Genomic DNA, 12,679 nt, shown 5'->3' on the forward strand with positions numbered 1-12,679 from the left:
TCTGGGTAGGTGAGTCCATGTGTGGGTTCTTTAAGATAAACTACTTCAGACTCCAGCAGTTTCTTCCACCAACTCAATCTCTGCTGGTTTTTGCAGCCAGAAGTTGTGGGGACTTATCTTCCTGGCACTGGAAGGTTGTGCTCGGGGGCCTGGTATGGGGCTGGGACTCCTCCCAAGATATCCCTCCCTAATTTTTATCTACCACATGTGGGTGAAGGACCAGCTCATCTGCATCTGTGCTCTTCCCACCTGTCTGGTTGGATGTGGATTCTTTAATTCCATAGTGTCAGACTTCTATTCAATTCAGTATTTGATGGTTCTGAGTGGTGGCTCTATATTTTAGTTGTAATTCTGATTTGGTTGTGCAGGAGGCAAGCCATGTCTGCCTACACCGCCATCTTGACTGGAAGTACTGTCCATGCTCCTCTTTTAAACTAGATAAAATAATCTATTATTCCACAAACTGGTCAGATAAATCAGGAAACATCACAGTACCTTAGAGTGAACAAATGAATGAAAGCAGTTTGGCAGCCCTCTATCTGGCAGGGGGGTGCAGTGAGGGAGGAGCTCACACTCTTCCCTTTAAGATCTTATTTATTTTTAGAGAGAAGAGAAGGAAGGAGAAAGAGAGGAGAGAAACATCAATGTATAGTTGCCTCTTGTGCCCCCCCAAACAGGGAACCTGGCCCACAACCTAGGCATGTGGCCTGACTGGCAATTGAACCAGCGACCCTTTGGTTCTCTGGCTGGTAATACACTGAGTCACACCAGCCAGGGCCCACTCTTCTCTTTAGACTCACCACAGTACCCATAAAAGTAATAGACATGCTAAATGGTAGATTAGCAATTCCAGGGGTTCATACTTGCTGTGAATGTTGACTCCAGTAGGTAGGTAGCCTCCTACTACTGAGCCAGTTACTTAAATTATCAAAGCCTCAGTCATGTTATGTGTAAAATAGTACTAGCATTTGTGCCTACCTGCTAGGGTTGTTGAGGTATGAAGTAATATTGTGTTTGTACTGCTTGAAGTCTCTTTGCCTGGCACCCTGCTGACATTCAGCTCTCACCTGGTTAAGCATTTTAAAGGCATGATGTCATAACCTGCTGTCCTCCTTGAGGTAAGGTGCTCAGAATCAGACAGACACACTGAGGGTGGAATTTGTCCATTAGATGCAAACCTTAATGTGTAAACTGACAGTGGAAACAGCATGACTCTGGGAGGTTTTTATTTCCTTTACCATTCAGAGGCATTCTTAGTGCCTCGATGTATAGCCTTGTATGAAGTGTTAGCAGCACAGGTCACTTTTCATAAAGCTAATAACTTTTTACTACTTCAGGAATAGTACTGAAACAGATATCAGAAAACATCTCCTTGGAGAGAAAGGAAAGCACAGACCCTATTTGGATCAAGTCAGTACCCTGATTCTGAATGATGACTGCTGAATCAAGGGAAGCCACTGGTCTGTCCCCACAGGCTGCCCAGGAGAAGGATGGTATTGTAATAGTGAAGGTAGAAGAGGAAGATGAAGAAGAGCATATGTGGGGGCGGGATTCCAGCCTGCAGGAGACTCCTCCTCCTGACCCAGAGATCTTCCGCCAACGTTTCAGGCACTTCTGTTATCAGAACACTTTTGGGCCTCGAGAGGCTCTGAGTCGACTAAAAGAACTTTGTCATCAATGGCTGCGACCAGAGATAAACACCAAGGAGCAGATCCTGGAGCTGCTGGTGCTAGAGCAATTCCTTTCCATCCTGCCCAAGGAACTTCAAGTCTGGCTGCAGGAATACCGTCCTGATAGTGGGGAGGAGGCTGTGACCCTTCTGGAAGATTTGGAGCTTGATCTATCAGGGCAGCAGGTGAGAAGTGATGAAACTTATGTGTGAGCAGCATGCAGACTTTGAAACTGGAGCACAGAGAAAGTTACTGATTTAAAACTAGTATTAGTAGTCTTATTATTAAACTAGTATTAGTAGTAGAAGTATGAATATGTAAGCTACCACTCATATTTAATAGCTCTATCTGTTCATATATGTTATATATGCATATACAAGGTCTGTCCAGGAAAAGTCCAGCCATTGTTAATATAATGAGAATGGTTTGCACGACATTGATGTAACCTGGCAGCTGAGGAGAGTGGACTAGAATATGCATGCATGAACAATGATGACTTCATTATACTAGTCAGTGGGGTGTTAGAGGCCATTGAGTGAGCACGTGTACTGTGTGGCCATAGCATTCAAAATGAATGAGCAAGTAGAGCAATAAATCTGCATCAGATTTTGTGTTAAGCTTGAACATTCCTTCACAGAAACTGTTGGGATGATTCAGAAGGCTGCAGCTATGGACAACTGGTGATTGGTAGCTTCACCACAACAACATGCTCATTCATGTATCATGTCTTGTGCAGAGTTTTTGACAAAACATTAAATCACCCAGGTGATTCAGCCCCTTAATGGCTCAGATTTGGTGCCCTGCGACTTCTTCTGGCTTTTCCTCAAACTAAAATCCCCTTTGAAAGGGAAGAGATTTCAGACTGTCTATGATATTCAGTAAAATACAACAGGGCAGTTGATGGCGATTGGGCAAACTATATGAGGTCCTAAGGTGCCTACTTTGAAGGGGACTGAGGTGTCATTGTCCTATATACATTGTTTCTTGTACCTTGTATCTTCAATAGGTGTATGTTTTTCATATTACATCGCTAGATACTCTCTGAACAGACCTCAATGTTATATATTAATATATTTAAAATTAATATATAAGCTACTACTAACATAAGCTAGTATCAGTAGTCTGTAGTGGTTATTCTCCCTGCTTTGCTTGGAAATTAAAATGTATTCTGGCCTTCTCTCCCCTGCATCCTGGTATACTTATGTTCTTTTCTGTTTATTTAAAATCTTCATTAAAAACCTGTTTGTCCTCAGGTTCCAGGTCAAGTTCATGGACCTGAGATGCTCGCAAGAGGGATGGTACCTCTGGATCCTATACAGGAGTCCTCAAGCTTTGATCTTCATCATGAGGCCACCCAGTCCCATTTCAAGCATTCATCTCGGAAACCCCGCCTCTTACAATCACCGGGTAAGAAGCAAGGTTTGTTGTCGGGAAAAGAAGCAAACTATTCAGGATGGGTGTGCACTCTGTGTTGCTAAGTGCCTATAATAAAGAAGCATGCCTTCTTTTATCATTATACATTATTGTCATTACTAAATACTAGGGGAAATAAAATTTACAGACCAATCTCAGTAGTTAAATAGTATTACCAAGGAAATAAATGAAATGTGCATAATGAACTTACATTGTTTATTGAATTGTTAGTATTCTGAATGTCTAACACATTTTTTTTTTTTTTACGGGAACATGCTGGGAAGAGATGATACGCTTTCAGCCTGAGTTCTGAAACACTATAGTACATCATAAATTACTTTATAGAGAGTCAACTTTAAAATTTTATCTTGTCTAAAATATATAAAAATGTTGTATAACGTCACTCTCTAGGTTACTTTCAAAATTTTCAAACAATGGAAAAGGATGGAAAATTTTTGTTTCTGGTGGAGGAACATGAGGAAAAGCATTATCTCAGTGTCATATAAATGAAAATCAGTTTAATTATTAGAGCTTAATGAAGCATCTCTTCTGTGCATTCAGGAGAATAGCCAACATTCATATGCTGAAGAAACCTGTGTAAGTCAGTACATTGTGATGTTTAACCCACCACTATCCACACAACCTCATTTATGACCTTCTAGGGTATATAAGGTCTCCACACTCTATAAGGGGTGAAGTCAGGAAATTGAAGACGGTATTCATGGTTTTAAGTGCCAGATTAGAGAAGATGGAGGCATAGGTAGACACACTTCACCTCCTCACACAACCATAGAAAGAATTACAACCAGATCTCAAAACTAATAACACCCAGAACTGTCAGAAAATCGAGCTGTATGGAAGTCTGACAACCAAGGATTTCAAGAAGACACATTCATCCAGATGGATAGGAGGGGCAGAGAGGCGGCAGCAGAATGGATGGAAGGCATACCTTAGGAGCAAGCGATCCCAGCCCCAGGTCAGACCACATAGCTCAGAGTGCCAGCACCAGGAAGATAAATCCCCATTGTCTCTGGCTGTATAAACCAGTGAGGGTTGGAGTGGTGGAAGAAACTGCCAGATTTTCACCATTTAAAGGGCCAGCACAGTCTTAGGACATATGCAAACCCACCGACTCCAGGATTCACCACTGGGGCAGCAGCTGGAAGGGCACCAGTTGCACACAGGAAGGGGATTAAGTGACTGGAAATGGGGTAAGTGCCAGGTGAACTGCCAGAAGCCAGGTGGCAGCATTGTTCCCTCTTCGAGCCCTCACCGCACAGCCACAAAGCAATGAAGTAGATTGCCCTACCCTGGCAATTACCTAAGGCTCCGCCCCATACAATTTATAGGTGCCTTTTCTACATAGGCCACGCTACTAAGATGGAATAAAAGCAGCTCTACCTAATACACAGAAACAAACATAGGGAGTCTGTTAAATTGAGGAGACAAAGAAATATGGCCCAAATGAAAGAGCAGAACAAAACTCCAGGAATAGAACTAAACAAAATGGAGATAGCCAATCCATCAGATGCAGAGTTCAAAACACTGGTTATCAGGATACTCAGAGAACTTCTTGAGTACAGCAAAAAAAATGAAGAAATGAAGGCTATACTAAGTGAAATAAAGAATAATCCACAGGAAACCAACAGAGAAGGGAAGGGAGCCAGGATTCAAACGAATTATTTGGAATACAAGGAAGAGATAACCATTCAACCAGAACAAAATGTAGAAACAAGAATTCACAAAAACAAAAATAGGCTTAGGAACCTCTTGAACAACTCCAAATGTATCAACATCCAAATCAGGGATACCAGAAGGAGAAGAGGAAGATCACGAAACTGAAAACTTATTGAAAAAATAATGAAAGAAAACTTACCTAATTTGGTGAAAGAAATGGACATACAAGTCCAGGAAGCACAGAGTCTCAAACAAGTTGGATCCAAAGAGGACCACACCAAGACACATCATAATTAAAATGCCAAAGATTAAAGATAGAGTCTAAAAGCAGCAAGAAAACAGCAGATAGTAACCTACAAGGAGTTCCCATAAGACTGTCAGCAGATTTATCAAAAGAAACTTCGCTGGCAAGAAGGGATTAGCAAAAAGTATTCAAAGTGATGAAAAGCAAGGACCTACCACCAAGATTACTCTACCCAGCAAAACTGTCATTTAGAATGGAAGGGCAGATGAAGTGCTTCCCAGATAAGATAAAGCTAAAAGAATTCATCTTCACCAAGTCATTATACAAAATGTTAAAGGGACTTATTTAAGAAAAAGAAGATCAAAACCATAAACATTAAAAAGGCAACAAATTCATTACTATCAACAACTAAATCTAATTTTTTTTTAAAAGGCTAAGCAAACAGAAGAGGAGCAGAATCATAGATATGGAAATCATATGGAGGGTTATCAGTGGGAGTGGGGAAAAGAGAATGGGGAAAAGGTGCAAGGATTAAGAAGCATAGTTGGTAGGAACAAAACAGAGGGATATTAAGAATAATATAGGAGATGGAGAAGCCAAAGAACTTATATGCACGACCCATGGACATGAACTTAGGAAGGGGTTGGAATTGTTGGAGGGAAGGGGTTTACCAGGGTGAGGCGGGCAGTGGGAAAAAATTGGGACAACTGTAATAGCATAATCAATAAAATATACTTTAAAAATTAAATTGTTAAAAAAATTTTAAGTGTCAGATTAGAGCTTCAGGTTACCAGAATAACAGTTTTAGAGACCCTTGTACATAAAGTTGTTAGTAAATCATGCCTTAACGAATTGAGGCAAATGCATTTATTCTGTTTCCTCTTTGTGCTATACATTTTCCAGAGTGTTTCCTAACTCTCAGAAGGTTAAAGTGCTAGGTACTTAATCTTTTCATACATTTTGCTTCAGCTTGTTTTATTATTGTACTGTTTGAAATAGTTACAAGTTTAGTAATACAGTTTCAAATTTATTTCTCTATTATTACTTGTCAAGGAAGCATTTTAATTTTGCAGTTTAAAATTTTTCTAATTCTTTCCCATTGCAGTTAGTGTGATTACATGATACATTATAGACATCTTTTATTAGGTGAGCATCATATACTTTAACATACTTATAAATGTCTTATTAACATTTGAACCACGTATACGTTTCATCAAAAAAACTGGATATGTGAAAGAGAAAAGTAGAGAGACAAAAAATGGCAAAACTTACCTAGAAGTAGGAAGACCCCCTTCCTACTATTGTTTCAAGATATTACTAATAAAGATATTTTAAGCTATGTTGCATTTTTTAGAAATGGGAAATTTTTTAAAAATTTCTATTTATTGATTTTAGAGAGAGAAAGAGGGAGAGAAACATTGATTTGTTGTTCCACTTAATGCATTCATTGGTAGAGTCTTGTATGTGCCCTGACCTGGGATTGAACCTACAACTTTGGCATATTGGGACAACGCTCTAACCAGCTGAGCTACCTGGCCAGGGCCTAAATGGAATTCTGATGCCCTATCACTTGTTCCTTGGACTAGAGAAAATTTTGAGCCAGGCATGAATCATAGGCTGAATGTTACCTATTTCTGTAGGTGAGAGTAAGAACCTGGGTTCTAGATCTGGCTCTGCCGTTCTTTTTTTTTTTTTTTTTTACAATTTTTTAAATTTATTTATTTTTAGAGAGAGGGGAAAGGAGAAAGAGAGGGAGAGAAACATCACTGTGTGGTTGTCTCTCACGCGCCCCCAAGTGGGGACCTGACATGCAGCCTAGTCATGCACCCTGACTGGGAATTGAACCAGTGGCACTTGGTTCGCAGGCCGACGCTCAATCCACTGAGCCACAGCAGCCAGGGAAGGCTCTGGGTTCCTATATGTATGACTTTAAACAAGTTACTTACCCTCTCAGGGCCTCACTTACCTATTCCTTAAAACACAGGGGTTGGACCAAGTGATTTTAGGGATCCTTTTACATGATTCCTTGTCCTGCTTAAGAATAGAAATTTTGGGAAAACAGAGGTTATGCTTTTTCTTTTTTAATTCTCTCATTTATTGTGTAGTTGAACATTTGGTGCAGAAAAAAGTGCCCATGGGCCCTTCTTAGAGGGGAGGCCCAGAGCAGAGCTGGTTTTACTCACAGCTCCTTTCTTCTCCCTCAGCTCTTTCTGCCACCCATGTTCCTGCCCCTCATCATGAGGAGAGTCCCAGAGATCAGGCAATGGCATCTGCACTATTCTCGGCAGATTCCCAGGTGAGCTGTGGGCCCTTCTGCCCTCCTGAGTCCCTCATATCTGCCTTTCTTTCTGGAGGTTTTCTAACAGCCTCCACCCAAGACACTCAACTCTTGATGTCCCTGCCCACAGAGTAGCTCTACCCACCCACCCCTCAATCCAGAGCCTGGCATGGTTAGTCACCTTTTCTTTCATAGCACCGTGTAAATTTGTAATCACCTCTGTCCCTACCTCCAATTTTGGGCAGTGAGTTGGTCCCTGAGCTTTGGGGGAACTGAATGTGGGGATTTCATAATATTTCAGGCAATGGTGAAGATTGAGGACATGGCCGTATCCCTCATCCTGGAGGAATGGGGATGTCAGAACCTGGCTCGGAGGAATCTCAATAGGGACAACAGGCAGGAGAATTATGGGAACGTGTTTTCCCAAGGTAAGACTGATGTGGGATTATTGTCTGGTAAGGTTGTTTAGCCTCTTTTTGTTTGTTCTGGGGTCTCTCATGTGTTCAATTGATTGTTGACAAGGATTTAGAGACTACTGAGCCCCTTTCTTTAGAGAATAAGAACATTTGTCTTCATTTAACTCCAAAAGTTTGGTACTGTGACTCCCTGATTACAAGTGGATTTTTTAAAGATTGTATTTGTTTATTTTTAGAGAAGGGGGAGGGGAGGAGAGAAACACCAATGTGCATCGATTGGTTGTCTCTCACATGCCCCCAACTGGGGACCTGGCCCACAACCCAGGCACATGCCCAGAATGGGAACTGGACTGTTGACCTTTTGGTTTGCAGGTGGGCACTAAATCCACTGAGCCACACCAGCCAGGGCAAATTTTTGTCTTTTAAACCACCTCTAGGTAGTTTTTACTGTTCGAAATCAGAAATACTCTTGTATTCCGAGTCCTCACCTCTTCTACCACTCAGTTACTTGGGAGGATTCTGCTCTACTTCCCATGGGTTGCAATTTAGGTGCCTCTATTGGGGGAGTATCTATTTCCTAGAGTAGAGGGGCAAGTGAGAATTGATCATTGGTCCTACTCCTAACCTGGGACCGTGTTCCTAAACCTACTAAGCAAGCATCCTTCCGTGGGCTGTCTGTCTTTCATCCTGTGGGCACTGTTCTATGACAGCTTTGTAAAATTCTATGAACTTGCATCTATACCTCCCTTATGATTAGGATTCCCAGTTTCCAAACCTAAATAATCTGAAAAGCTCTGGTTCCTGGGTATATAGTAAGAACAAAGAAGTTCTAAGAGGCATCAATAAGAACAAAGAAGTACAGTTGACAAACATTCCCATTTGTCTGCTAGGCCTCATCCCCTGAGAGACAGTACTGCAAAGGAGCTCCCAAATGAGTCCTTTCATAACGAAGTCCACAGTGAGGCTTCTGCCTGGGGAAGACAGAGGGAGGGTAAATGAAGGGAAACTTCGAAAAGAAAGGATATTACTAAAGAAACATCAAATTTGGTTTTGAACATAGGGATAACTGGGGTTTATGGTTACTTGGTACTTACTGTTTGGATTAGATGAAGATTAAGCCAAAGAACTGATATATGTTTATGATCTGGATATTACCTATTATTCCAAGATAACTTTTTTTAAAAATTGGGTTCAATCTGGGATCTATCCAGATAGTTAAGGGCTTTGGCTTGGAATTCAGAAGTAGACTAATTTCTTCTTTATTACAGTTGGTTTAATATTTATGGCAATTTCATCACTGAAGTCAGTGGTTAAATATTATTCAGCTCTCTCAGGAGTTGCATGCATTCAAGGGTCTGTCTGTGGTAGTATAAACCCTCTCGGACAAGTTTCTTAAGGCCAAATAAAGAATAGAGTTGGGATATATTTGGGGTTTTTTTCCTAGGCATAAGTAAACATATATAAAATAATGTATGTTTATTGAACAGTTTTTAATCTCACCTTAAAACAAAGTGAAGACAGAGGTCTACAGTAAAAATATCCCAGTGTTTTAATATGCTATCTCTGGAATTGTTTTCATTTTCTTTTTTTTTCTCAGTTATTCTCAGTTGTCTTTTGGTGAAGGTTTTAACTATGTTTACTAATGCCCCAACCAATTCTTCACTCTCATTTCTATTACCTGAGCGCTGTCCGCTCTATGCTGCTCTCCCTGGTGGGAAGCAGCTATTTCCTGTGTCTGAAGATCCATGTAACCCACCAAGTTCAGAACTCCTTGTTTTGCCCATTAACCATCTCCTTGTTTATTGAAAATTTCACAGAATGGAGTTTTTGCCTTTCCTTTACTAATGACATTTCTTTATTTCTGCTAATACCACTTACCATTTTCTAGGAAAAACCTGTCCATAAATTAAGCTCATAAATTCTTGTAATAGAACGTGATTTTTTAAAATATATTTGTTTCTTTAAATTAATTTTTCGGTAACCAAATGATAGAACTGTGAATTGTTACCTCCTATATTCCTTAATTCCTCATCCCTTTCCTCCTTAACTGGTTGTTCCCTCTGCTCATGCCCCAGTAGGTCTGTTCATTCCTATCCTCTCTGCACACTCCTTCTATTGTCCTTTACACTCTTCCTGCCCTCTTCGTTTCCCAATTCCATTTCCTGTTTACTCTTTTTTTTTTTTTTATCTTATTTTTCTCCTATTTTATCTCTGATTAATATTGTGAGGTCATTTTGCAGGAATGTAGGAGCTTCCTAGAAAACAGTGTCACTTTATTAATCTATAGATTCAAAAGAAAAAGGTGCTATTTGTATTTTCTATTTATTGTGTTAGGTTGTGAAAGCAGGAATGAGAATGAACAGTCAACCTCCAAAGCTGAAATTGCAGAAGACTCGGAATCACGTGGAGAGACAAGAGGAAGAACCCAGAAAGATTTTGGAGAAAAACGTGAACAGCAGGGCAGAACAGCAGAAAGGCAGCAGAGGAATCTTGAGGAGAAAACTGGAAAAGAAAAGAAAGATTCAGCGCCAGCTGTGGTCAAGGAAAAAAAAACGACCACAGGAGAGAGAGGTACCAGGGAGAAGGGTAAAGGATTGGGAAGAAGCTTCAGTCTGAGTTCAAACTTTAACACCCCTGAAGAAGTTCCAACAGGAATGAAGTCTCATAGATGTGATGAGTGTGGTAAATGCTTCACAAGGAGTTCAAGCCTTATTCGCCATAAAATCATCCACACTGGAGAAAAGCCCTATGAATGTAGTGAGTGTGGGAAAGCCTTCAGTCTGAACTCAAACCTTGTCCTGCATCAGAGAATCCACACGGGAGAGAAACCTCATGAATGTAATGAGTGTGGCAAAGCCTTCAGTCATAGTTCAAATCTCATTCTGCATCAGCGAATCCACTCTGGAGAAAAACCTTATGAATGTAATGAGTGTGGGAAAGCCTTCAGCCAGAGCTCAGACCTTACAAAACATCAGAGAATACACACGGGGGAGAAACCCTATGAATGTAGCGAGTGTGGAAAAGCTTTCAACCGAAACTCATACCTTATTTTACATCGGCGAATTCACACGCGAGAAAAGCCCTATAAGTGCACTAAGTGCGGCAAGGCCTTCACCCGGAGCTCAACCCTCACTCTGCATCACAGAATCCATACCAGAGAGCGAGCCTCTGAGTACAGCCCAGCCTCTCTTGATGCATTTGGAGCATTCCTGAAAAGCTGTGTGTAAAGTGAGAATTTGTCAACAAGCCATTTCCCCCTTTTGTTTCTAAAATTATTTCAGAGATGTGTGCTCATGGAAGGGGAAAAACATCCTCAACAGAATTTTTTTTTTTTTTTAATTACACTTTAAGGATCCTTATAGTTAGATTAGGAGTGTTCTGCCTTTGCATAGTCTGTAGGCATATAATTCTTCCATACAGCCCCTGCAGGTAAAGCTAGTCATATGGATAAGCCACATGATACTTCCATATGAGATAAAAGCACACACAGTAAAATGTCAAGCTTTTCAGTAATAAGGATACTTTTGAGGCGCTATGTTACTCTCAGCAACCACGATACAGAACTGAACGATTAAGATTGGCTCTGTGAAAATGATACTGAGGTTAAAAGCTGCTTGCTGCAAACAAGTCCTGGTCGGCCAACATCTCGCTGTACCTTACCTCTCAAAAAAAGAGACAATTAAAAAAAAAACTACATTGCGACATGCTGCTCAAACTGGTTGTATATACGATAAGTTATATATATTATCACTGGTAGCCTACCAAAGCTATAGAAATCTGGGACTGTGCTGATCAGTATCAAACCAAAGATTTCTATCTCTTCCTGAAAGAGAAGGTATGTGCACCAGTCTATAGTTCCAAAGGACTGCCACAAATGTAGATGGTTTTATCCTCATCACTGAGATAAATTCTACTGAAATGGCAACAGTGATTCAAAACACTTCTCTCCCTTCTGGAAGAAATCCCTAAAGCACTAGTTGTACTCTGCAATTCATTTCTCCACATGTTAGCACTTGATTATATACTGTCCTTTAGTCCTTCATTGTTTCATGTATGAAAGTTTTAATCACCCCCCCAAAAGAGATGCTTTGATTGACAACGGATATATTTATATCCTTGACGGCACTGGACACAGTGCTGAATACATAAGCAGGTTATTCCTGACTCCTAACAGGACTTTTGCACTTCTGAAGCCCTGTGAATCGTGAGTACCAGAAATATGGTAGCCTGGCCCCGCTTTCGAAGAGGACATTCAGAGCCTGAGGCATGCCAAAGCTCCGGGGTCTTACGCTATTTTTGTCCTACATGTAAAAGAAAGGCACTGGTTAACTACCTGCATAGACTCTTTCTACATGGATCAGTGAGTAAATACCATGGAATGTCAGAAATGACTCCATTGTCATCATCTTAAGAAAAATACAAAAACATACTAAGGCTATTTTTTGACAACTTTCTATGGCAAAGATATTAACCAGAATTTTCTTCAGTCCACTGCTGAACAATGAGATGATTTAGACAATTTCTGAACCATTTGTAACTTGAAATGATACAGTTCAGATAATGTAATTTTTGTTGCTTTTCAGAAAAAGGAAAATGTAGGGAACATTTTTTCCCCACACTTTCCAAAAACTTCACAAAAGCATTTGACATTAGCTGGCCATTACTAAATGTGTTAGTTGCTTTGAGAAGTTCACCAAGTTGCTAAGATGTGGTTGGTTGTTTCAGAGCCATACTGCACATTGTCTTTTCTCCTTCACATCACTAAAGACTGAGGTGAGGTTATAAAACTGATCTTTTTCATCATCTGTGCAGGAGGATGCAAGTGGATGTCTGGAAGCCAATGACAAAGACTTTCCAGATACACATACAGGAGACCCAGGTATCAGGGGCTACAAAAGTAATCATAAGGGACTTGGCTAGAGATGACTCAGCTCCTGAGAGCATGCAAATGGTTGTGGACAGCTCTGCAGACACATAGAGT

The 12,679-nt window shown here is 40.5% G+C and overlaps 1 protein-coding gene across 1 annotated transcript in view; it reads left to right on the forward strand.

Annotated features, from left to right (window-relative positions):
- Positions 1–12,679, forward strand: part of ZSCAN21 (zinc finger and SCAN domain containing 21) — a 55,046-nt gene that overhangs the window by 12,086 nt on the left and 30,281 nt on the right. Inside the window, exons 2-6 of the mRNA XM_090276700.1 lie at positions 1,338–1,855; positions 2,924–3,077; positions 7,209–7,300; positions 7,584–7,710; positions 10,033–10,851. Coding sequence (XP_090132826.1) covers positions 1,430–1,855; positions 2,924–3,077; positions 7,209–7,300; positions 7,584–7,710; positions 10,033–10,851 — 1,618 coding nt within the window. The 5' untranslated portion in view covers positions 1,338–1,429. The remainder of the gene's footprint in view (positions 1–1,337; positions 1,856–2,923; positions 3,078–7,208; positions 7,301–7,583; positions 7,711–10,032; positions 10,852–12,679) is intronic.

Source organism: Furipterus horrens, unplaced genomic scaffold, assembly GCF_987537825.1.
Source record: "Furipterus horrens unplaced genomic scaffold, mFurHor1.1.pri manual_scaffold_5, whole genome shotgun sequence".
Taxonomy (NCBI): domain Eukaryota; kingdom Metazoa; phylum Chordata; class Mammalia; order Chiroptera; family Furipteridae; genus Furipterus; species Furipterus horrens.